The sequence below is a fragment of the Enhydra lutris genome, unplaced genomic scaffold (assembly GCF_002288905.1).
Source record: "Enhydra lutris kenyoni isolate GAN:26980312 unplaced genomic scaffold, ASM228890v2 scaffoldscaffold97, whole genome shotgun sequence".
NCBI lineage: Eukaryota > Metazoa > Chordata > Mammalia > Carnivora > Mustelidae > Enhydra > Enhydra lutris.
The window spans coordinates 1,234,010-1,257,857 of NW_019154181.1; the positions used below are offsets into that span (position 1 = coordinate 1,234,010).

Consider the following 23,848-nt stretch of genomic DNA (forward strand, 5'->3'; position numbering starts at 1 on the left):
CCATGGATCCCTCTAAAGGCTCTCTTTGGGCCTTCCAACCAAGAAGACAAAGGGGCCCTCAGCCCTGACTCACAACTGGGAAGTGGACTGAAAAGAAGGCCCCTGATAGCCCTGTGAGACACTTACCTAAGCCTGCAAGCTGAGAGGAGAGAGAAGACGGGGGTGCCGTGTTCCCCACCATTGGGCTCACCACGGCTGGAGACCCCGGGCCCAGGTCTATTAAGTTGTCTTCTGTCACCTCGTTCAGTACCTGCCAGCACATAAGACAGTGGTGAGCCCCTGAGCCCCGAGCTGGGGTCCTAGGTACGAGCCGGCAGGCCTGCTGCAGGGCGCCCAAGGAGAAGCAGCAATGCTGCACTAGTCCAGGAACAAGGCAGTTTTCCTCACCAGGACTTCAGGGCTCCATGGTGGCCCCTGCCCATTGGCTCCTCCCTGCTGTCCCCAAAGGAGGCAAGTGAAGCTGTCATCAGGACAGTTGCTGTCCGGGGAGCTGTAACTTGGGGCTTGCTTGCCACACTCCCGCCAGAAACGTGTCTGCTAGTTCTTCTGCAGTATCCCATCAGCCAGAGCTTGCTCCTTCATTATCCTAATTTTTTTTTTTTTTTTTTAAAGAAAACTCTACCCCCAACGTGGGGCTTGAACTCACGACCCTGAGAGACCCATGCTCTAGAGACTGGGCCAGCCAGGTGCCCCTCATGACCCACATATTTAGCCCCCACTTAGAAACGCCAGAGGTGAGACCAAAGGGATACAGGTCTCCCAGCATCTGGAGAGGGGTGAATTCTGAAGGAATACTTACTCCATTACTGGGATTTTGCACCGATCGGCCTGACCTGTATCGCTCGAACCTAACAGGGGAAGGGAAAGCAGAGTGAGGAGGGACGATATAGCACAGTGATGCTCTCTGGTCCTGTGAAGAGCTCCTAGGGACCGAGGCTCCAGGAAAGGAAACCAATCTGGGCCATTTGGGGGACCAGGGAGAGTGGACTCCCCCGCTCCAACTTTGCCATGCCTTCCTCCAGAGGATTGGCCTCCAGGATCACCCACGAGCACGTGGAGGTGAGGGAGGAAGGTGTTGGTTGGCACATGCCATCATAAGGCGGTCATTATAAGCAACCCCAGCTGTCCCCTCACGCTCTGGGCCCAGAGTGCTCCTCTTTCCTAGAAGGGGAGGCTGGCCCAACCATTTACCTGGGAGTAGCTCAGATATGGATCTGCAAAGCCAGGCTAGAAATGCCGTCCCCTCCCTTTTCACAGAGCTGTGCTCGGTGTGATTAGCCTACGTCACTAAAATGCCCCCAGCTCAGCGTGCTAGAGGAGGGGGGCTGGGGCGCACACAGGGCAGACGCCTAGAGGAGGGAGACAGGTGCAGGCCCTTGGCCTGGCCCAAAGACTCCCCAGCAGCTGTGGATGGGACCTGGCTAGGAGCAACCACAGAGAGCCTCTCCTCTCCTGTACCCACCAGGTGGGGAATCCAAGGGCAACAGGGAGGCAGGCACATGGACTGCCCTTGCATTTAAAAGTTCCAAAATGCCATGGGCAAAGAGGTGGCTAAGAGACCTCCTGCAGCTAGAGGCTGGAGAAACCAGCCTTTACTGAGACCTGCTCGGCTCAGTGCCTGGTGAGTAGGGATCCCCACGAGGGATAACCTGGTTAGGCTGTGTGTGTCCACTGTGGTTTCAAGAGAGACTTGGGTGTTTTTATGAATCATGGCCTATCAGGAGAAGCGGAATGTTAACAGGCCTGAAAGGTTTCTAATCCTGGAGTACCTTTCTCACACCATCCTGGAGGGACTAGCAGTCTTATCAACAGCACTCTAGCCAGAATGGCACCTCAGGGCTTGCTCTGAATTTGTGGTCAGGCCGGCCGTGACAGACTTGGGGGAAAATGCTGACATGAGCCCGTCTTCCTATCCTAGGAGGGGCAGAAATGGCTTTAACAGGTGAAAAGCCAGGCTCATTTAAGGTAGAGAAACTGGAACCACAAGGCAAAACCAAGGGGTCTCAAGCTCGGAGTCGAGGCACCCCAGATCTGCTCCTGATCTCCGAAGGACACACGAGGCCCCTGGGTGGCCACACATTCTTACTAAAGAGATTTCTTCGAAATTTGTTCCATAGACCCAGGACCACCCATCCCTGCTCCCCAGTTGAAGCGGAGACAAGGCCCGGGGTCATGATGCCCATAGCAAAATGTCTAAGCCGCCAGACCCAAGCGTCTGTCCCACTGACCCTAACTGATGCCAGGTCATGGCGCTGTGAGTGCAGGGACCAGGGCCCCAAGTCTCTGATGGTCGAGGGCCTCAGACTTGGGAGAAGGTGGCCCTGGGCAAGGTGCCTTCTGGTGCCTTTGCTGGGGGAAGCCTGAGCCCAGGTGACGAGTGATGCTCTGGGAGCTGCGCCTGCCATTTTCTCCTACTGACAACTCCTTCCCCAGGGGAGCCTTTGGAAAAGAATTTTCAAGCTGGTTACCTCAAATCCGAAAATGATTTCGCTGCCGAAAAAACTCAAATGAAGTGTGTGTGTGTGTGTGTGTGTGTGTGTGTGTGTGTTTCCCTAAGCACCCTGCCTTCTTTGGAACACTCTAGACTACCATTTGCAAAGGGAGGGGAAAATCTCTTTTTCTTCTTTCTTTAAAGATGGCAAAGAGGAAGTCTTTTTTCCTTAACGGAGATTCCCCCCAACCTTTAATCCTTTTCAAACTCAAAGGACCTTCAAAGGGACAGGTGCAAGCTCCGGGCCCCAGGGCCCCAGCCCTCCCCTCATGGGCCTGGGGGGAGTGGGGGAGGCAGGGCAGCCTAAGGCTTGCAAAGGGCAGAGCCTAATTCTGCCCATCACCTTCCTGCTGCTCAGTTCCCAGGAGAACGAGAAGCATTTTCCCTGTCAGCCGAGAACAAATTAGCATCTCTGATGAGCATTTTCCAACCGTCCTCTCCCTCTCCCCATTGTTCAGGAGAGAAATCCCTCCGTTGGCAACAGTCTCTGGGCAGGACAAGAAGGGACCCCGGCCCCACCTCTCGTAGCGGAGGAAGACGTTGTTGAGGTCATCATTGACGTGAAGCAGTTCCTCAGTGACCTCCTCGTTGGACACGCGGGAGATGAGCTCCACGATGCGCTGCTGCATGGCCCGGCAGGTCCTGTTCAGCTCCTAGGGAACACATGCGCCTCTGGCTAGCCTGCTGGGGACACTGTGTGTCCCATTCCACCTCCTCTGGCCAAGCAGGAGCCAATTCTTTAAAATCACAAGAGGAGTGCACACTTGCCCGAGAAAGCCGGACGTGGGGGGGATGCCAAGTGGAGGGCCCCTCTCTCACTGCCTCCTGTTGCCCCAGAGGAAGCAAGCTCTTTTTCAACAGAAGTACAAGGGTCCCTAGCTCTGTACTCTCACGTGCACATTGGCACAAGGTTGTACAGAGCGTTCTTTATGTCTAAAAATACGATCCTTTGCAGTTTGCTTTTTCTCTTCAACAGAATACTCTCGTTAACCTTTCCCCATTGCCTCGTATGGCCCCTCCATTCTGCACCATGAAGCATCTCCCCATGCTTCCGTTGCTGGGCATGTGTCTTAAGGCCTCTTTTTGGCCAATGCAAACAATGGGGCCAGGAACATTCATACACACACAGGCTACTACATTTGTACCAGTGCTTCTATAGGACAAGCTCTAGAAGTGGAACTTCTCAGTGAAATGGTACACAGTCATTTAGAACATGGACTGGTAATCACAAAAGAGCCTCCAGAAAGACGAGACCAAGTCATCTACACTCCCAGCAACAGCAAGAGTGTATGTCATGACTGTATTAGGTACATTCTGGTGGCACATGTGACATCTCGCTAAGGTCTGAGAAGCTAGCAAGCTGACACGTCTTCCCGAAGAGGACTCCAATGGACCCCTGGTCACCACTGGAGCCCGCTCTATCCTTGGAAGAACTGTTCCCCTGAAGACAGACCTTTCCCACTTTCTGACCTGGCTTCCACAGGCTCTCCCTGCTCCAGATGGCAGCCTGACTCGTGCTCTCGCTGAAACCTGCCTGTGGAGCTCCCTCAACCACCTGCCAAACTGACCACAGGAACGTTCTACAGAGAAAAGCTCCGAGTCCCATTGGGGGTGAAACAAAGAGGAAGGCTGTCCCCACCACCTGAACACCAGAGGCAGCCGATGACCCAGTGCATGAAGGGGATGAGAGATGCACCAGAGGTTGGTCTTTCCTTCTCACAGCTCAGCCTCCAAACCACCTCCTTTGGAAATGTTTCTGATGGACGTAACTGCTCTAGACACCGCACATGTACATGATCTCGGTTCGGCTTTGTAAACTGTCTCCTCGTCTGGCCAGCTTGGCCAGAACTAGGTTTCCCCTTCCACTAGATCAGAAACACCACAAGGGAGAAGCAGATGCCATCATTTCCTACCCCGGAGATGACCTCAAACCCTACGCTGAGACACACATGGATAAAAGGCCCAGTAATCATCTGCTGAGTCAAACACAGATGTGGCCAGATGTGAAGCAGGGAATCCCAGGGCTCACCAGTGCAGTGTAACACTGAGCTTGGCACGCAGGGGCATTACGGCTGGGCCCCCTATCTGCCTCCCCCTCTATACCGAAGCTCCTTCAGGGTAGGGCTGGCCTCTCTCGGCCCAATTTCTCCAGCATCCATGACTGACACATAGTAGCTACACCCTAAGTACTTTGGAGAGAAGTAATTGATGGAGGCAGGCTGCCTTCCTTCTATCCATACTTAGTCCAAGATCTCTAAATAGTGCTCCCTTACACACTTATATGCACATACACACCCTTTACCACTGAACGACGAGTGTCCTGAGCCTAATCCTGCAGGTAAGACCGAAGTACTGATGTTGACAGACCTCCCCATCACAGAATAAGCAGATCATGACCAGCCAGACACCAGGTCTGGAAACTGCTTCTGCCATCAGCGTTCCCCCGGCTGCTCAGCCTGCGGGGGCTCCTTCCCCAAGAGCAGGGGCAGCTGAGGAAAGAAGCCCAACCCACATGGGTCAGCCCGCAGTCACCCCACTACAGAAGGGGTGTCAAGACAGAAGGTTTCTAGATTTAGGCAGCTGGGTCCAAAACAGTCTGGTGTTCACCAGAAGAAAAAAAGCTTCATTGGAGAGCCTCTGGATTGCTAGGCCCTGTCTGGTTATGGAAACACCGCCCTTGTCTTCGTTCTACCCTGCTGCTGACCCTCCATACAACCAGAATGCTGCTCTGGGTTACGGGGCCAGCAAGCTCAACATCCAGACCTTCTAGTTTTTTCTGTGAAAATAGTCCCACTCTTGGTTCTCCTACAACTCCCATTCTAGGTTTGGGAGAAGGCAGAGTGATCCTGGAACTAAGGGGCTGTCAGCAAATCACTGGGTATTCACAACTCCTCTCTCCTTCCCCTGACCTCGAGTTTCAGGGACCGGCTGCACCCCTGGCCAAATCAGCCCCTGCGGGGAGTAGATTTCCCACCAGCAGGTGACACAGAGGAGGGGAGGCCAGAAGCAGACTGAGGCTGGAGGGGGAAGGCTGGGGACACCTCCACTCTTCGGTGCTCTGAACCCTTGGTCCATGCAAAACTAATCTCTCCCCATCACTGCCCTGGCTCAGGATCTACACCAGCTTAGTCTTCTTGCGGGCCTCCTCTCCACTCGGGAGAATGGACAATTCTCATTCACCTAGAATCAAATTTTCCCTCTCCAGGACTCATCCTAGGCCCCAGTGCCCCAGAAGTCAGCATTTATAAACATTCATGCATGCGTTAGAATAACACGAGGCAAATATAAAAACATTAATCGCACAGGACATCATATCCAATAAGATGCCAAGAACTGTCCACTCTCCACCATTGTTAACGGCTCATATTCTCCGGCTGGCCCCAAGAGGAAAAGGGGAAAAGGCCTGAGACCTGAAACCTGGCCAGAACTTGGTGATGGATTGCCACAATCCCAGCCACGGGTGCTGGTAGACACCCATAGATCAAATCCAGTCACCGCAGGGACAGTGACTACACAGGAAAGCCAAAGGCTCAGCGGAAATCCTAATTACAGAAACAAAGTGCGCTCATGAGTGAGCGCTAGGATGAAAATCGAAAAACAAAACAAAAGCCCACACAGATGAACTTCTGAAAAAAGCAATCACGTTAGATCACAGGAAGGATCCCATGGCCAGCACCGAGGTGCACAATAAAAATAATCTAATCATATTTATGATACATCGTTAGAGCGCCTGGAGCACCTTCTCAAGGCACGTAAGGGAGCACGGATTTGGATTCACTTTAAAGGACCAGCCCTCATTAAGCAAAAGGAAAAAGACATTTGGCCATTCTTGGGCAGCAGATCCTGCCTAGTGCTTTGGAAGACACGCTGGAGACCAGCCAAAACGCGTGGGGACGAAGAGCAGGAAAGCCAGAGCCTGGGGACACAGGTGGCCAGGTGGCGGCCAGAGGGAAGAGGCACAGTGCCCGGATCCCCTCCTGGATGTGTATATGCCCCCTATGGAGGAGACGAGCACTCCAGGTGTCCGCAAACAAAATCTCTGATGAGCAAAAGGTTCTGGAGCGCCAGCCATAGGCCCACTCCCTCTGGCAAAGGCAGCTACCGCCCCCCGCCCCCTCCCGCTCCAGACAGGTCCAGAACAAGAAAGTGTGGCTCTGTCTGGTGTTTGTGGCCAAGCAGCAAGCCCTGGCTCCCTGGGCTGGGGAGGGAAAGGAAAGAGGTCAGTGACTCCCTATCCAAACTGTAGGCCAATCCCAAGACGGAAAGAGGTCCTGAGCCACCCTGGCAGAAGCTGGTGATATCACCTCCCAGAGCCACCGGCCTTCTCCAAATACCCTTCAGACTTTCTAGAACAGCAGACGGCCTCAGGACCCTTACTGCTCTGGGGCCCCCAACAAGTCAGCCCTCTGCCTGCCATGTTCCTCTTCTTTCTCACTAAACAAATCCCTACTCATCCTTCAAGGCCCCAGAATGTTTCCCCACCCCAATGCTTAACCACAACATTTTTAAACGTAGAGAAAAGATTTTAAAATGCTATAGTAGAGCCCGGGATTCTAGCTACTATTAACATTTTACACTTCCAGCTTACCATGTGTCCACCCAGCTATCCATCTCCCTATCCACCCAGGATCCTGGGGTCTTCCCCCAACCCGTACCCCCTCCAGACTGGACATACTTCCGCTCAGCACTGCTGCCCCATGTGGTCAGAGCTCCCTCCCCCTAGCACCTCTGGCTCGCGTGTATCTCCGTTAAGTGAGAACAAGCCCTTACCCCCACCCACCCCAATCCGTAGAAGCCTGGGAAGAAAGAGTGGGCCTCAAGGATGGTCCATCCAAGTCAAAGGAGAAACAAACCAGATCGTTCAGGAGACTGAAGGGAATGTCTCAGAAACGTGTCTCCAAAGCACCTGAGCCACTAGACAGAAAAGGGCAGGGATGGACTCAGTCTGCCCCACGGAGCCCAGGCCCTCCTGGGTGCTGGGAACCAAGCGGCAGGCAGCAAGTAGCCATGCCTACGTCAGCTCTCCAGTGTTCTCTGGGCCTGTTTCTCCCTGGGTAAGAAAAGGGGGTCGGGGAAGTGGGAAAGCTCTGCAGAGGGCCCCTGAGGGCCCCCCATGGCCTGGGGTTTGGGACACTCCCCCCACCCACCCCAGCAGCCAGGGCAGCTCCTGTTTTATCTCCGAGACACTACAGTTCTCTGTGCAATTTTATTTGTGGATAAAGGGTCCCCACACTTCACAGAAGTGTTTGGAAAGTGCGAGATGATGTCTGAGACCTCTGTTAGCTCTAATATTATCAGCGTGGAGGAAGAATGAGACCCCAGGGCACAGAATGTGGTGATCTCATGGACCGTACGCACCAGAAGCATCTGGTTTGCCCTTTGCACTTGCTGCCTTGTTCCCCACAGCCCTCAGCTTCGGGCACTGGGAAAGACAGCCCCCGACCCCAAGGGCAGAGCCTCGCATGCTCTGATCCCAGAGGGGCACTCGGGTCCTTCAAAGAGCTTTGCCGAACTGGCCCAGAGAGTCCACCTGGAGCTTCCAAATCAAGGATGTCCCAGAGCCTCTGCGGAAAATTTTACCATGTCCTTCCTTCAAGCTTTTAAGTTACTTTCTTCTTCATTCTTAAAAATTTTATTTTAAATAATCTCTACACCCAACAGGGGGCTTGAACATACAACCCCAAGATCAAGAGTCACACACTCCACTGAATAGCCAGGTGCCCCTATGTCATCACCTTAAAAAAAAAAGTAGGGGCACCTGGGTGGCTCAGTGGGTTAAGCTACTACCTTCGGCTCAGGTCATGATCTTGGGGTCCTGGGATCGAGTCCTGCACTGGGCTGTCTGCTTGGCGGGGAGCCGCTTCCCTCTCTCTCTCTCTCTGCCTCTGCCTACTTGTGATCTCTGTCAAATAAATAAAATCTTTTAAAAAAAAACAAACAGTGAGAAAAAAAAAAGAGATCGAAGGGGAGAAGAGGAACAGCATGTTGAGATTTCTGCCACCAAACACCAGCGGGCTGTCTGCAGGACCTCTGTGGGGTCACGCTAAGCCAGACCCATGGAAGGCGCGGTTGGGAGACCTTCCTCTGCCTACGCCCCCCTCTAAAGCAGCCACACGGGAGTGACTTTCTTCTCATCCTAAGTCATGAGAACACGCAGCTTGCTGTGATCATTCTTCCCACCATGCAACAGCCAGGACAGGCATTTCCTACACACTGAAGATTTTGGCTTCAGCCTCCTCCTATGTCCGTTTCTCAACAGAGGAGGGGGAACAGCTGGTCAGGGTTCTTTGTGCAAAAGCCCTCCATCGATCAGAACTTATTAAAATAACCTCTTTCTAATTAATCCCAATGCCTTTATCTTTTCAAGGGACATTCTCATCCCCACCTCGCAAAACACTCTTTTAATCATCTTTATGGGTTTCCTCTGAACCTTCTCCAAGTTCTAAGGAACGCAGAATAAGGTCCTAAAGATCTTTCTACAACAGCAAAGGAGGGCGGGGAGAAGAAGAAACTCTTTGTTGAAGGGAAGGGGGAATAATGAAGCCAAACATGTAGAGTAAACTAGATCTCTCTAGAGAAAATGGTCCTGGACATCCCAGTTTTTGTTGAAACGAGACACAAGAAGCAGGAGGGGACGCGCCATCTGCTACTTGAAGAAACAACGCGGAGTAGAGCTTCTTTTATGATGTGTTGGGTAGCCAGGCAGGAATGCCCAATTTGGACATCACTGGATTAATTAAAAGTTATTATTATTTGAAAACAAAGCGCAGGAGGCTAATTTGGGAGAGACAGGGAGTTACTGGATGACAGCCTCAAGATCGTTAAAGATTTCTAAAACCAGACTCCCAGGCTGTAGATAAGGACATGAATTTCGGCAGATGTAGAAACGGTCTCAAATTTCAGGCCTGAACCCAAGTGCCCACACGCAGGGTATGGAAGATACGGCTTCCCAGCCCCGTAAGAAAGAGACGGAAGGTTTTCGGTTGATGGAAGCTCTCCATTTTATAGCCTCCAGCTGAGAACTCATCTTCAAGGTGGGCTGCCCACAGCCACATCTGTACCACACAGACCAGGCCCTGGCAGGGCTCACAGCAGTCTTCAAATATTTAAGGACCGACCTTTGCGAAAGAGGACTTTGTTATGCTCTGTGGTTAGAGCAGACAGACCAGGGTAGCGGTTACAGGGAGACAGACTTAGCCTGCCCTCTACAAGGATGTACTGACGATACTCACAGGAGGTCCGACCTGCATATGATTTGCCTGCGCCTGGCACTGTGCCAGCCACCTCAAATGGACAATTTTTTAAAAGATTTTATTTATTTGAGAGAGAGCAAGCTCCCGCATGAGCAGGAGGAGGGACAGAGGGAGAGGGGGAATCTCCAGCAGACTCTGTGCTGAGTGTGGGGCCTGAGATGGGGCTCAATCTCGCGACACTGAGATCGTGACCGGAGCCGAAATCAAGAGTTGGCCGCTGAACCGACTGAACCACGCAGGCGCCCCTCCCATGGACAATTTCTATCCTTCCAAGGGGAGTGTGATCACTCCAGGCCCTGCCCAGTCTCCCAGTCTCGCCCAGACTGTCAGTGGTTGGGTCTGGATGTGAACCCAGTGATTCTTTCCACCCTCCTGCGGTGGTTCCAGGACATGCGTCTGGAGACAGAAGTGTTCCGTGGGCTCACACAAACAGAACTGTCATGTCAAGAAAATGCTAAGAAAAATGAGGTGGCCGCTGAATCTGAGCACACGTGTGGAGCTGGACTAGTTGCCTAGAAGGTCTGTCCCAGCTCAGGGAGTGGAGGGCTCTGTCCCGGCACAACGTTCCTTCTGGGCCCCCTGCCTCAGTTTCCCTCAGGGGCTCTGGCTAAGATGACCGCACACCGTAAGGAATGGCCCCAGCCTCCCTTCAGGCTAGTGGCTCTCCTGCCCAGCTTCCCTGTGGCTCTTCAAGGCCACTCCTGAAAGTACTATGTGAGGCACAGGAAGCAATTAGGGACATCACCGTCCAGGACCGCAGTTCGCCACCCCCGGTGCATCCCGGGGCTGACACCTCCAATTTCCTCGCTTTGCGTTTCCTCCGCCTCCTACCCAGCAATTTACACTCGAGTCGGGAGAGGCTTCTGTTGGCGTGAACATTTGGGTTGTTGACAAATGAGTTTATTTCCATGGCCCTGGCCAGCACTGTGAGCTCTAGACAGCTTCTGCCCTGCAAGCTGGCTGCCCTCCAGCTCAGCTGAAGGGTCCTCAGGCCACATTCTGATCCTATCACTTTCCAAGCAGCTGGTGACATTTTCCCACGCAGAGGTCTCACTGTTTGGGGTAGCCCCCGCCCTTGGGAGCCCCTGCCCCGCCGGCCTCCGACTGCCGGGGGAAGACGACGAGGGGAGATGTCAGGGATGACTGAGGAGCGAGGCTGGGAGCCAGCAGGACCGCGGCTGCTCACACAGAGCTGCCCGACTCCTGAATCTCCCAGGCTGAGAGGCCAGCCTCCCACTGGCACCCAGAGCCATTCTTTCTCTGTCTGATTTATAAGATAGCAGGGAGGGTTGGTAGGTTTGGAGTTGGAACAAAACAGAGGGAAGGAAAACGTCATGGGAAGCAACCTATTTTTGAAAACTGTGAGCTGACGCCAGGAGATTAGGTTCTGTTTGTCTTGGCTGATGGGCTTGTTTAAGCACACACACACACACACACGCATGCACACACGCACAGAGTATGCTTGCTGTCTGGGTCTGCTCTGGCTGTCTGGAAGCATGTTGGCTTTGTTCAGCCCACCCCCTGCTGCCAGGAGCTCAGCTCTGTCCACTGCAAACCACCCCCTGACAGCAGGAATTCTGATGCTGACACAGCACAAAGCTGCCTCAAGAGGCCCTCGCAGTTTCTGGATTGTTTCTGGACTGATCTCAGATTCCTCTGTAGCGCCTAAGGCCTGGAAGAACTCCCCCTATAGGCTGGGAATGGAGGTCAATGGTGCCTTAAAGGGACACTGGGTCCCCTAGCGTGTGGCATGCAGACAGCTGGCCCCTACTGAACGGAGGCCAACCGGGCCGGCTGTAGGTGTCAGGAGTGAGGTCTGGGAGAGGCCACTTGGGGCTCCTCGTTTGGGCTGGCTGAGGGTACTCAGCTCGGCTTTAAGAGCAACCTGATGTCACGGGTTCATGGAAATGACCTGCTTCCTGTCGGCCTCCTGCACCAGGCCGGGCACTCCTCCAGAGCAAGGACCATGCTCCACGCACCTCTGCTTTTTCGGCATCCGGCCCAGAGCAGTTCTCCACCAGGGGAGGAAGAGGGTATGATGAGAAGCGGCCTGGGAGCAGGCCCGGTCACTGTGGCCAGGGGCACTGCAGACAGGCGGGACCACCCGGGTTGGGCTTTCGGGGGCTGCAAGTAGGTGCCAACAGCGGGTTGGGAGGAGTGGCACTTGGGGGGCCAAGACTGCCGGCTCCAAGTGCCAGACAAGGAGAGCGGCAGCAGGCACGTCGTGAGGCGCTCCTGCCAGCTCGCCAAGCCAGACTGGCTCCTGACCTGTTTACTCAAGCATCTTGCCTCCCGCTGAAAAGATCTGGCATTTGCAGCTTAAAGCATCTCTTCTCCACCCCTCCAGAAGGTCACTGCTTCTAAGGGCAGCGCTGCTGCCACCTCCTACAAATGCCAGAGTCATCAGAGACGGCGGCGGTGGAGATCGGTTGCTAGTTCTTGTTCTGGATTACCACGATCCCTGACACTAGTCTGAGGGCGGCCCTGGAGGCCAGCCCTGCTCCTAGACCCCTTCCTGCCGCACCCCCAGATCTGCACGGTGCCTAGGGGGCGGGGAGGCCAGTTAGCAGCAAATGCCCAAGAACCATCAGGTGCCCAACCCCGGCCTGGACTCCTCAGTATTCAGGAGAAGAAAAGAAGCCTCCACCTCCTCTCGGTCTCAGGACTGTCTCGGGGGCAAAGTGTGGCTAGAAGGGCTCCTGCACGTGGGGAAGGTTGAGGAAGTCCTGTCACAAGTGCTCACCACGTAATGCTGAGGGAGGGAAGCGACACACAACATTGCCCTCACAATAGGATGTCAATGACGTCTGAGACGAAAACTAACATGGAAAAAAAATCGGAAAGACTTTTTGCATCAAAACATGGACAGTGGTTTTTTGTGGGTTCTGGAATCAAAGAAAATGAGTATTTCCTGCTTTGTATGTCCTTTATCTTTTGGTGGGCATGTATTCTGTGATCGGCATTTTAGAGTCAGGAAAAAAAATGTCATAAAGGAAAATAAAAAAGAGAGCCTGGTCCTGGCTTCTGACCGGTCCCAGAAAGGAAGCATGAGGCTGAGGGCAAGCCTACAGGGACTCGGTCCCTTCCCACAACAGTCCCCCCTCGGCCCCGCTCCAGCCTCATGGCTGGGTCCCCAGGTCCAGAGCTTCCACAAGACAAGGACATACCCCCTCTCACCTGTAGCAATTCCAGATCGGATGAGTCCTCCTGCCCGGGGACCATTTCTGTTAGCATCTCCGACATGACTTTTGTGTTGCCTCGAACGACGTCCAGTTCACTCCGAAGCCTGGCAATCTGTTGGGCCGGGGGGGTGGGAGTGGGGAGGAAAGCAGGAAGCATAGGTCAGTCAAGCTGCACCTGTCCAGTGACAGTCCCCTTCACTGTGGCATCTAGGTCACACCTCTGAATGTGCTCGGCATTCGAAGGCTTCTTGGCTCACTCTGGTCTGTGCGTGAGGGTGAGGGAGAGACGTGAATGGGGCAGCGAGGCCACCCCACAAGGGCCCTGGTTACCGAGAGCTTGTCACAGATGACTCGGATGGAAGAGAGCTCTGCATGTGGTGTGGACGGAGCTGGTGAGCAGCTCGGCCCTCCCGCCGCAGAAGCTTGAGTGGGGAGTTCATCTCTCAGGCCTCTGTCCCTACTCTTTCGAGTGAAAGTGGTGGAACGTGTGATCGATGATCCCCAAGGGCCCTCATTGCTACGGACACTGGCCCCAGGGGTTTCCAATCGAAGCACCTTGGTCCCCCGAGGGGCCGGCTGGTGTCAGCTGCACTTTTCTGGTGTGGCAAGAACGAGGGAGTCGGACCAAGAGAAGACTCCGGGGAGACCCCCTCCCGCCCCAGCTCCCTACCTGCCCATCCAACAGAGCTCTCCGGAGCCTGGGCCTCGGCCATATTTCCTGCAGTAGGGACACCTAAGGGACAGACCTGAACCTGCCTGAGCCTCCGTCTCCTTACCTGTGGAGAGGGGGAAAGCACTGCCCACGACGGAAGTGAAGACCCCGCGCAGTGCTGGTACGCATCCAGCCCCTTTTCTACTACAATAACCAGAGCGCAGGATTTTACTACGGATCCCAACTGCACTTTGACCTAGCTCAAATGACACCTTCTGTCCTCCCTGAAGCCTTTACGGACTCTCTGCTGTCCCCCTCCCTGAGGCAGAACCAACCAGCCCCCTCCTACCACAGGCCCCGCCCTGCCCCCCATCTCCTGGGGGCAGGGACTCTAATGAGTGGAGGTCAGTAGTCTTAGCACAGGGAAAGGGACAGGAGCCCTCAGTACATGTATACTGGATGGACAGATGGACAAGTGGTCAATGAGGGCACTGGGCCAGGTCCTGAGAGGCTCCTCTCCCCTCTGGCTCTGCCTGGTAGATAAACTCCTCCCACGTCTTAGCCACAAGAGGTTTCTGGCCCTGGAAGCTCAGGAATGCAACAGACACCACATGGGCTCAGAAGCCCCTGGGGTCCCTCTAGGCCAGGATGGGTTCCTGCCGGCTCCGCTTCCATTTCCCCCAGGGGCAGGAGGCATGCCTTCTCACCCATTCCAGACCGTTCTGGCCGCCATGCGAGGGCTCTTCCCAAGCTCACACAGCACTGACAAGGAACCAGTGGAAGGTCTCTGGGGGCCCGTCCAACTCCAAATGTATCAGACTGCTTTGAGCAGAAACAGGCCCAGTTCTGCTGCTGGAAGCAGAGCCCACAGCCACCAGAGACCCTCTTCCCCAGGGCTTCCCTTCTGGGGACAGGTCGTGGCCATTTTGTGTCAAGAGAAAGGGCAGAAGAGAGCAAATGAAGCCCACGGTTATCATACAGCCTGTGTTTCAGCTGTGGGTTTCGACTTCCTCTCCTTAGGAGTGCACACAGCACGTGGGTGATGACCACGAGGCCTCTCCTGCTGCCTGTCAAGCCCACAATGGCTCTACAGGGTCCAACAGATGGACTACCGCCCTGTTCTACTGACCTGGTTGGGTTAAATGAGCCAACAGAAGCCTCATAGCAAATGGCAGAGCGGAGACTTAAACCCAGGCCTGTCTGACCTCCAGCTGGCCTCCTCAGGGCCAGCAGAGAATGAAAACATGAGCGGCCCTGGCCCAACACTTTGGGTAACCACACCTCATCTCCTGACCCCTCTGTTTAAATGAGTTTCCATCATGATGATGCTGTCACAAATATTAAATAAGGACTTAAAAAATGTAAACACTGGAACAGGATTTTTTTTTGTTTTCCCCAAGTCTGATCAATTCTCAAATTTTTTACACTAATGGACATTTTAGAGATTCATTTAAGTACCAGTCCCTGCAACTCATTTAAAAAAAATCCAGTTTAGGGTTAAAAGGGCATTGGCCTCTCAGGAAGTAACTCAGGGAAGGTGGGCAGTGTTTGGAATAAAGGCAGGAAGGGCGCTTCCTAAGGGCCTCCCTCATCCTGGCCTCCGCCTGCACGGCACCTTGCAGATCCCGTCCCCGGCCTCTGACAGCTGACGTTGCTTGCGAGATCAATCCAGACCTCTCTGCATGACCCACACAGCTGTTCACAGCCCCACTGGGTCGCAGTGGATCCTGAACTGATCCTCCAAACCCTCCACCTGCTGTTCCCGTGAATGCCCCGCTCCTCCGTGCCTCTGGTCCCGCACCTTGTCAGACAAGGCCCCCCTCCTGCTTCAAGAGCCTCGGCAGCATCAGCTCTGGGCTCAGCTCCTGGCTCCCGCTCCCCTGGTCTGCACCCCGTCTCCCCATGACAAGGCGAACCCTCGGGAGAGGATCTGGGCCCTGCCGTCTGTGGGCAGCCAACACCTAGCATGGTGCCCGGTCAGCGAAGGCTTCCGTATATGTCCCCAAGAGGTGAACAAGGACAGTCGGCCACCCTGCCTGTGGCCTGGAAGTCTTTGAGTACCTGTTCTGAATTGGCCGTGATGGGGCCAGTCACACTCAGAGCCGGGGCCTGCGGAGCGGAGTAGGGAGCAGGAGACGAGGAATAGGAGCTGCCACTCATCCTCTGCTGCGACTGGGACCTGGGCATGGTTGCGGCTGGATCCACTTCGGGGACGCTCTGGCACGGCAACAACAAAGTCCTCTGTTCACTTGGGCTGCCTGTGTGGCCAGGCCTGGCACCTACCCCACCCCAGGGCAGCCCTTCCCGCCACGGCAGCTGGCAGGCGGGCGGGGGGCCCAGCTCTGCTGCTGACCTGCGAGGCTGGAGGCATTCCTCTGCCCGCTCTGCTCCCAGTCTCTCCAGCCCTGAAGCAGCCTGCTGACCGCTGACGGCTCCTCCCTCTACTTACCTCACAGGCAACCAAAGTCACTCGGAAAGAGGGTGCTCTGTGAGAGCTTTGGTCAAGGTTCCCCTTATTAGGACCACCTCAGAATGTGCGTGGAGGGGGCCTGCTGCAAAGTTTTGCTAATCATGAATCCCTATTTGGTAGCCGAAGATGGTATTCTGGCCTTTACGGAGGAGACTAATATAAATAGTAATTATGCAATTTACCGAATGTTCTTTGTAATTATAGGCACAACAATACTGCTCTGTGTCGTTATAAGAAGAATAAAACGGGTTACGTTTATCCCACAAAGCACAGCAAGTGGTTTGGAGGGATCATAATGAGAATAATGCTCTGCAAAGTACAATTTCTTAGGCTTTCCCTTTCAGTATCTCAGATAGCCTCTTAAACGTTAACTGTGATCCATGCGAGGGACCTGGAGAGATGCTCTGGACTCCTTGCCCCCATTTCAGAGACGGGCAGATGGAGCCAACAAGGCAGAGCGTGCTGGGTCAAGGTGCCTCTCCCACATCCTGGAGCTTCCTGGCTGTCCCGTGGGGCCAGAGGCTGATTCCCAGCCAGCAGAGGTACTAGCTTCCCGGGATGAACGGCGTCCATCACCGGCGTGGTTTCCATTCAGAAGCACAGAGCTGCCCCACATTGCAAGAGCTTCATGGCAGGCCCCTAAATGGGCCTTCCCTGGGCTTTGCATCCCAAGGCTGGCAGAATCCAAGGATGTCCGCATGGATGCTGAACACTAGTAGCTCAAAATAAAATTTCGATCTATTTGACCTGTACAGTCGGAAAAAACCAGAAGCTGCCCTTTGTCCCACGATCAGTGACACCATCAGCTCCTCTGCACCGCCAACACTGAGGTGTCTCGGTGCTCTCCCAGGAAGATGCCGGCATCCCCACACTGGACTCCTGGGGCCTCTGCAAAGTAGGTACTAGTGGCCCTCATGAGACGGATGGCTCCGCCCAAGAGGCCATTTGCACAAAAATGTCGGAACTGATCCCTCTATTATATCCTTCCACAGTCAGATATAAACAGGGGGGGATCACCACTGCCACTTAATCACCAGTCAACCAGCTGTCTCACTCCCGCATTCCCCTTGTTATTAAAAAGAAATGCCCTCAAGCTTTAAGAAAGCTTGATGACAAGCTAAATAATTCAAAGGGAGCAGCAGAAGGGCAGTGGCGGTGGCTGGCCCATTCTGCAGTAGGTCTTTCTAGAACATGCCAGCTGGAAGCTTACCCGCTGTGGTGTGTGGATGGGAGACAGAGCGTCCAAGTCTGCCATGGGAAACTCGACCCCTTTCCTTTTCAGTTCCTCATATATATGCACCACGCCGGTGAGGTCAGGGCTGCTTCGGAAGGCATCAGCCCACGCCTGGGAGGAAAGAGGGGGCCTGTTAGCAAGGATTTCTCACCAACGGCAGGCCATGTGCCCTCGCAGAGGCCCATGTTCTTTGCCCAAACCCACTCTGTTCCTGTCCCCCCCATGCCCCCCACGCCCAGTGCTGCCATGATGCGGCGGGCGAAATAGGGTTTTTGTTTTGTTTTGTTTTGTTTTTTAAAGATTTTATTTATTTATTTGACAGACAGAGATCACATGTAGGCAGAGAGGCAGACAGAGAGAGAGGAGGAAGCAGGCTCCCGGCTGAGCAGAGAGCCCAATGTGGGGCTCGATCCCAGGACCCTGGGATCATGACCTGAGCCGAAGGCAGAGGCTTTAACCCACTGAGCCACCCAGGCGCCCCAGAAATAGGGGTTTTTTTAATGGTGCTGTTGAGCGTGAACAAAAACACAAAACTTAATTCAGCATGCAGTATTTCCTTGGAGAAGATGCAGGGAAATAACACCTAAGCACGGTGGCGTATCCTAAAACAGAGGCATTTCCCTAATCGCCAGGAAATCAATTCCTGGTGGTGCTGAGGGGAAGGGCATGAAGACACGGCCCCGCTGCTGGGCCCATGGGATGCCGTGGGGGGACCGCAGTGCCGTGGCTCAGCTCTGCAGAGCTCTCAGGTGCAGGCGGGAGCCAGAGGCAGATGGGCAGAGAGGAAAGGCAAAACTGATGTGTGACGGGAAATCAAGGCTAACGTGGGGTTTCCTCCGTGGATTGGAGCGTGCAAAAGCGGAGACCGCCTAGCCCAGCAGGAGAGGCGATGTGATGGTGGCCCAGGGGTGAGAGAGCCCGCGCCGCCCACAGCGTCACTGCACACCTGCCCACGTGGCCAAAGCCACCGCAAAGCACGGCCACTGGAGTCCCTTCGATGAAAACACCCCGCAGAGAGGGAAAGAACACATATTTCAATAGACTGTCACTTTTCATCAATTGGCGAAACTCCTAAGCGATTTTTAAATATTTTGTTCTTTGAAAGTTACAGAATCTATCAAAGGAAAGAAAGACCGATCTCCAAAAGGCTCCCCGCAATGAAGTTCAGCTCCGTCCTGTCACCCACCAAATACATACCCAGAGGAGGCGGCAGTGTCTCGCGCCCACGGTTCTGTTGCCAATTCTGCTGCTGTCACAAGCCTTTAAGTGCCTCCCCGGCTCTAGCGATGCATTCCAACCAATCCTGAGGCAGCCACAGAAACTCTATCTCTAACCAACAGACCCGTTTGAAGTTAAAAGGTCAGTTTCCAAACAGCCTCGCTCACTCTGACAGATGTGTCTCGCCACAAACATTACTGTCAGCTGGGCTTCCTTGATCCACGTACTTGATCTGCGCACTCGGGGATTTAATGCCCGCTGAAGGACGGCCCCTCTTGGCCAACACTTCCTTCTGGAGGCTGAGCAGGGCCCAAGGTGCCTGCAGAGGCCCGTCTGGAGCGCCAGCTGGAGAGCAACAGCACCAAGGCCTGTCCCCCTAGGGAGTGCCCCAGAGCCCCGTTCTCCACCAGCTGCTTTGGCTGCCACCACCGGATTCAAAATCCAGCTGAGTCCCGGGAGGCTTGCTTCAAAATGCAGCTAGCATGTTCATTTAGGGTCTAAGACTGGGTTTACAGCCTGCTGGGGGAGGCTGGGGAGAAAGAAGCATGACAGTTCTTCCTAGGGCCTCTTCCTGCCTCTATTTCTAAGGAAGGACAAACAGCTCCAGGGGACCACTTTTCATTCATCTTGCCCTCCATGTCAGCCAGATCGGAGATAGGAAGAATGGAAATTAAAGAACCATCACTGTGTTCTCCAGGCAGGGGCTACTTCTCGGGGCACCTGGCCTGACAGCGAGCCAATGAGCCCCCCTTCTCTGGTTTTCTGTGCCACCAGCAGGGAAACACACATCCCAAGTCAGGCCAGTCAGCTTCCCCTCCTCCCAGGAGCTTGACCCTGAGCTTAGAGAGAGCTGGGCTGCTCTCCTTGGGTACATGACACTGTCCTCTATAGATGCGGGGCCCTGGGAGGCAGCCACGTGCCCACTGGGGACCAGGGAGCAGAGACAGCCTATGTGTTGGAAGGTGCAGCCAAGAGAGGATTTGGAGGGTTTCCCTGATCCCTTCTTGTCCCTTCCCCAGGTCTAGTCACACCCCAGCATTCTGGGAACACCTGCCTGGTCATGACAAACTGTCCTCTTTGTCTAGGCAAGCTGGAACTGGCACCCGTTACCTGTAGCCAAGCAGCCATGGCTCATCTGCTCCCTTCCTGCCTGCTACTATTCGAACCCCTGCAGGGGACCCTGTGCAGCTTGGGGTGAGCCGGCTGCTCACAGAGCACATGTTCGTGGCAGCGTTTTCTACCGAACAAGATTCTGATGTCAGTGGGGAACAGGGTGGGGGGCACCTTTAAGGGAACAGTCATAAGTGGAAACGCAGAACTGGGATCCATCCAGAGACGCCGGGCCTCTGGCATCTTCCTGGCACAATGGCCAAATGCCTGTGCTCCTATCTTTCCTCCCCACGAGGTCATACCTGTGAAGGCACACAGCCAGTCTCACCCTTGCTCAGAGAAGGCAGTCAGCCATCGTTTGTCAAGTTCGACTGACTTCAGATCTCATGGTTACTAAGCATCCTTATTGTTCTACTTGGGAGAACACGGGACGACGGCCAGTTAGGTTGTCCACAGACTGAGGCGACCCTGACAAAGAAAGCAGGAGCCCCTCTGGACGGCTGACCCAGCTGAGATGTGAGAATCTAGGAAAGGGGGCAAAGCTCAGGAAGTCTGGTTCATTCCAGGTCCCCAACCTAAAGCCAAGGAGCCACAAGGCTGGTCCCAGCAAGCTGCCCTCTAGGAAAGCAAAGTACTTTTCTGGCTTCTGTCTACAGTGCTGGGGGCTCAAAGGCCCAGAGGAGGTCGAAAAGGGAGAGAAAAAAACATTTTCATGTTTTTTTTGCTTTACTCCTTGGGACTGCACACCAAACGCCAGACTGGGGCCTTATACGAACATAAACTGTACTGTCGTTGTCTCTGTATCCCACAAGTTTTGACAAAGTTTTATATCATCCAATCTCAGATTAATGAACAACTGCTGATTTAGACTGTGGGTTCTGTTCTTTGGCTTCTGCCATGTTCTGCTTCTGCTTCTGAACCAGACTGCCTAGTCCCATTGACAGGGTCTCCAGAGAACTGCAGAGTCCACGTGGAAGGGGGCCAAAAGCTAGGCCGCCACGTTTCCGACACCTTCCAAGAACACAACACTTCCAGCTCCTCCTCCCCCCCGCCCCCACCAGCTCACTTTCTTCAGCGGAAAGAAAAACCTGCTGTGGAAAGAGGGTATTTTTAGATTCGACTGCTAGGAGGCAGGGGGTGGGGAGGCAGGCTAAAGGGGCAGTGGGGAGGGGAAGGGAGGCAGGAGAGGCACGGCCATGAGGTTACCCTACCAGGATGGTATCATTTCTGTTCCTGAAAGCAGCTGCAAGGGAAAGGCTGGGGGATGGCACAGGGCACAAGTGTCCTTCTTGTCTTCTGAACAAATGGGACTTCACACGAAGACAGAGAAAGGCACGCAGCCAAAGGCCAGCCGGGGACCAGGTGAGACACGGAGCCAGGGCTGAAAGTGGCAGGCAGTTCAAAGGCTGGGAGCAAAGAAGTCGGCAAAGCTGCTCACCAGGCTGCCATGCCCTTGACGTCCCTCCTCTCTTGCTGCCAGGGGGACCAGCTCCCCTCCCAAAGGGCAAACTCCTACAGCGGGGAAGCCCACTGGGCCCACACACCTGAGTCAGGTGAACACTTCCCACTGCCCTGTCTCACAGCTTACACGCTGGGCTTGGGCTGGGGGAGATGGAGGGCAGTCTTCCCCGGGTGTTCTGAAGGGCAGGGCCTCTGGTGCACACAAGCCTGAGGGGTGTCTCTTTTGGGGGGCCTGGGGTGGCCACAGATGGCTAGAGGACAGCGAGAGGACACAGATGCCCTCAATGAGAGGAGGGACAGAATGTGGGAACAAGGAATAGGCATCCACTGATTCTCTTGAAAAATCCCCCTAGAGGGCTGCTGACAGCAAACGTGTGCCAGCGGCAATGGCCCCATGTGTCCAATCTCAGGCTGACAATGCCTGCGATCAGCATCCCAGGAAAGGAATCAGAAGGCATGGTGGGCTGGAAGCCAGGAGAACATGCGAGGACGAGCACCCGTCTCCCTACAGGCACCAGGAGACTATTAAAAAGCTGCTTTGGAGGGGCTCCTGGGTGGCTCAGTCAGTTAAGCATCTGCCTTTGCCTCAGGTCATGATCCCAGGGTCCTGGGATTGAAACCCGCCTCGGGCTCCCTGCTCGGTGGGGAGTCCGCTTCTCCCTCTCCCTCTGCCTGTTGTTCCCCTGCTCTCTCAGAGCTGTCAAATAAATAAGATCTTAAAAAAAAAAAAAAAAAAGAAAGAAAGAAAGAAAGAAAGAAAAGCTAGTTTGGAGAGAGGCCCCCTCCCTGCTTCCACGGTAGGGGAGTGATCAGAGGGACAATGGGCTCAGGCTGATTCCTGGTCATCAGAGCCGCAGGTCCCAGCTCCACCTGGGAGCTCCATGCATGCTTCCTGGGGGTGGGGAGCACTTCTCCATCTAACCCCCTGGCCTTAAAAGCTTTTCAAGCACTAATACGTTCAGAGTTTAGGGCTGCCCTTCAAATATCCCAAAGCCAGCTCAAGTCCTCCCTGGGTAGGCCCTGGCCCTCTTTCATCTGCAAGCCTCTGTCTCCCCATAAAACCACTGGCTCCCAGGGGCAGGGCTGGGACAGGCCCACTTCTACTCCAGGCAGCTGGGCTCCAAAGAGCACCAGGAAACACCGGATGGCAAGGATGGCGAGGAAAGAAACTGTCGTGGCTCTGGCACCCACACACCTGACCGCTCCTCTTTTCAGTCTCGCTGCATTTCCGAGATGGCCTGCTGCCTCCTCTCCGGCTGGCAGGAAGGCCGGGGATCCGGTGCCCCCACCCCCCACCCTGTGCCATGGTGGGAGCATCATCTGCCCTTCCCGGGGGAACATCAGACTCTCAGGGCACACTGCCCAGTTCTTACAAGTTTATTCGACAGGCACATAAAGTCATCTTCTTTCTCCAAGGAGTTAAGAACAGGTTGACAACATGCCATACGTCCACACACTCATCAGTCGGGCTTTGTCGAGGATGCGCTGATGAGAACAGTTGCCCAACTACAGCGCTCCAGGGCCGGCGGGAAGGAGCAGCAGGGCCTGCCAGCATAAGTCCTGGAGCGTGGCCATCCCACATCCCCCCGCAATTCTGCTCCCAGCTGTGAGGCTGACCCTTAAGGAATCACTCGTTTTTTCCTATTTTTGACCAACAAAGATGGCAGTTTCACATATTCGACTTAATACAGGCCTGATATAAACAGACCCACATGCCTACCCAAAGACACCTGCAGGCTGTTAATAGCAGCATTTTTCATAGCGGCCCCAAACTGGGAACACCACATGCCCACCATCCGTGGGAAGGCGACACAGTGCGGGGTGCATTCACCCAAAGGGACTTGGCCCAGCGATGTGAGCAACGGGAACAGAAGGCCAACGGTCATTCCCAGTGACAAGGTGAGACCCGCAAACAAGGCGCAGTCAGACACGCGGACCTAACAGAGGGCTGCTGCAGAGGCCACACACATGAAGTTCAAGGACACGAGCACTCCATCCAGGCTGTGAGGCGAGGGGGTCCTCCCAGGCAGCTGGGGCTCTTTGGGTGTGGGTCATATTCTGCGTCATGATACCGGGGCTGGTTTACCTGAGTATGTTCAGTCTGTAAAAACTTACCAAGCCGTACGAGGTAGTTTAATGTGTGACCTCCTGCTCACATACAGAATTCGATAAAAAGAAAAGAAAAGGCTGAAAACCCCGTTTGTTCTTTTGTCCACCCCAAGCTTCTTTTGTCCAGAAGCCAAGCTAGCCGCCAGCTCTGAATGCTGTCCGCTTTCAGACAAAAGCTCCTCAGGTAAGTTCAAAACACGGAGAGGAAGAACCCTCCCAGGCAGGTAAGCAAGCCCATCAGAGAGTACCCTGATCCAAAGCCCTTGGTATTCTCCCAGCGGGACCGTACAGAGCATCCTGGTTGTCGAGCCCATGAGGCCCTTAGGGGCCCATCCTACTCCCACCCCCATGGGTGGGCGCTCATGCCACCGCCGAGCCGGCAGGGGGAGCCCTCACAACACAGGCGCCGGCCGCTGGGCCCCTGCGGGCTGATCTCAGACCCTGGACTGGGAGTAGGGAGGCGGGGACACAGGCCCGAATTCTGCAGATAAGGAGGTAGCAGCCCAGAAAGGTTCAAATAGCTGCTGAGGTTACACAGCTGGAAGAAGCAGTGCTGGGAGGAGGCTGAGATCCTGATGGGAAAGCTGGGCCGGCGCCCCCAGGGGCAGCCACGGCCAGTTCATGAGGCGTCCCAGAGCCCTCGTCAACAGCGTGATGCGGATCACAAG

General features: G+C 54.6%; 1 protein-coding gene across 10 annotated transcripts in view; it reads right to left on the reverse strand.

Annotated features, from left to right (window-relative positions):
* Positions 1-23,848, reverse strand: part of LOC111139231 (target of myb1 like 2 membrane trafficking protein) — a 124,181-nt gene that overhangs the window by 18,243 nt on the left and 82,090 nt on the right. For 5 of the 10 annotated variants that reach the window (XM_022491434.1, XM_022491437.1, XM_022491436.1 and 2 more), the window contains 6 exons: positions 17,259-17,393; positions 15,640-15,795; positions 12,922-13,038; positions 3,011-3,144; positions 800-848; positions 127-250 (listed from right to left, as the gene is read on the reverse strand). In XM_022491434.1, the coding sequence (XP_022347142.1) occupies positions 127-250; positions 800-848; positions 3,011-3,144; positions 12,922-13,038; positions 15,640-15,795; positions 17,259-17,393 (715 nt within the window). The remainder of the gene's footprint in view (positions 1-126; positions 251-799; positions 849-3,010; positions 3,145-12,921; positions 13,039-15,639; positions 15,796-17,258; positions 17,394-23,848) is intronic. The other 5 variants (XM_022491441.1, XM_022491439.1, XM_022491444.1 and 2 more) reach the window with 3 other exon arrangements.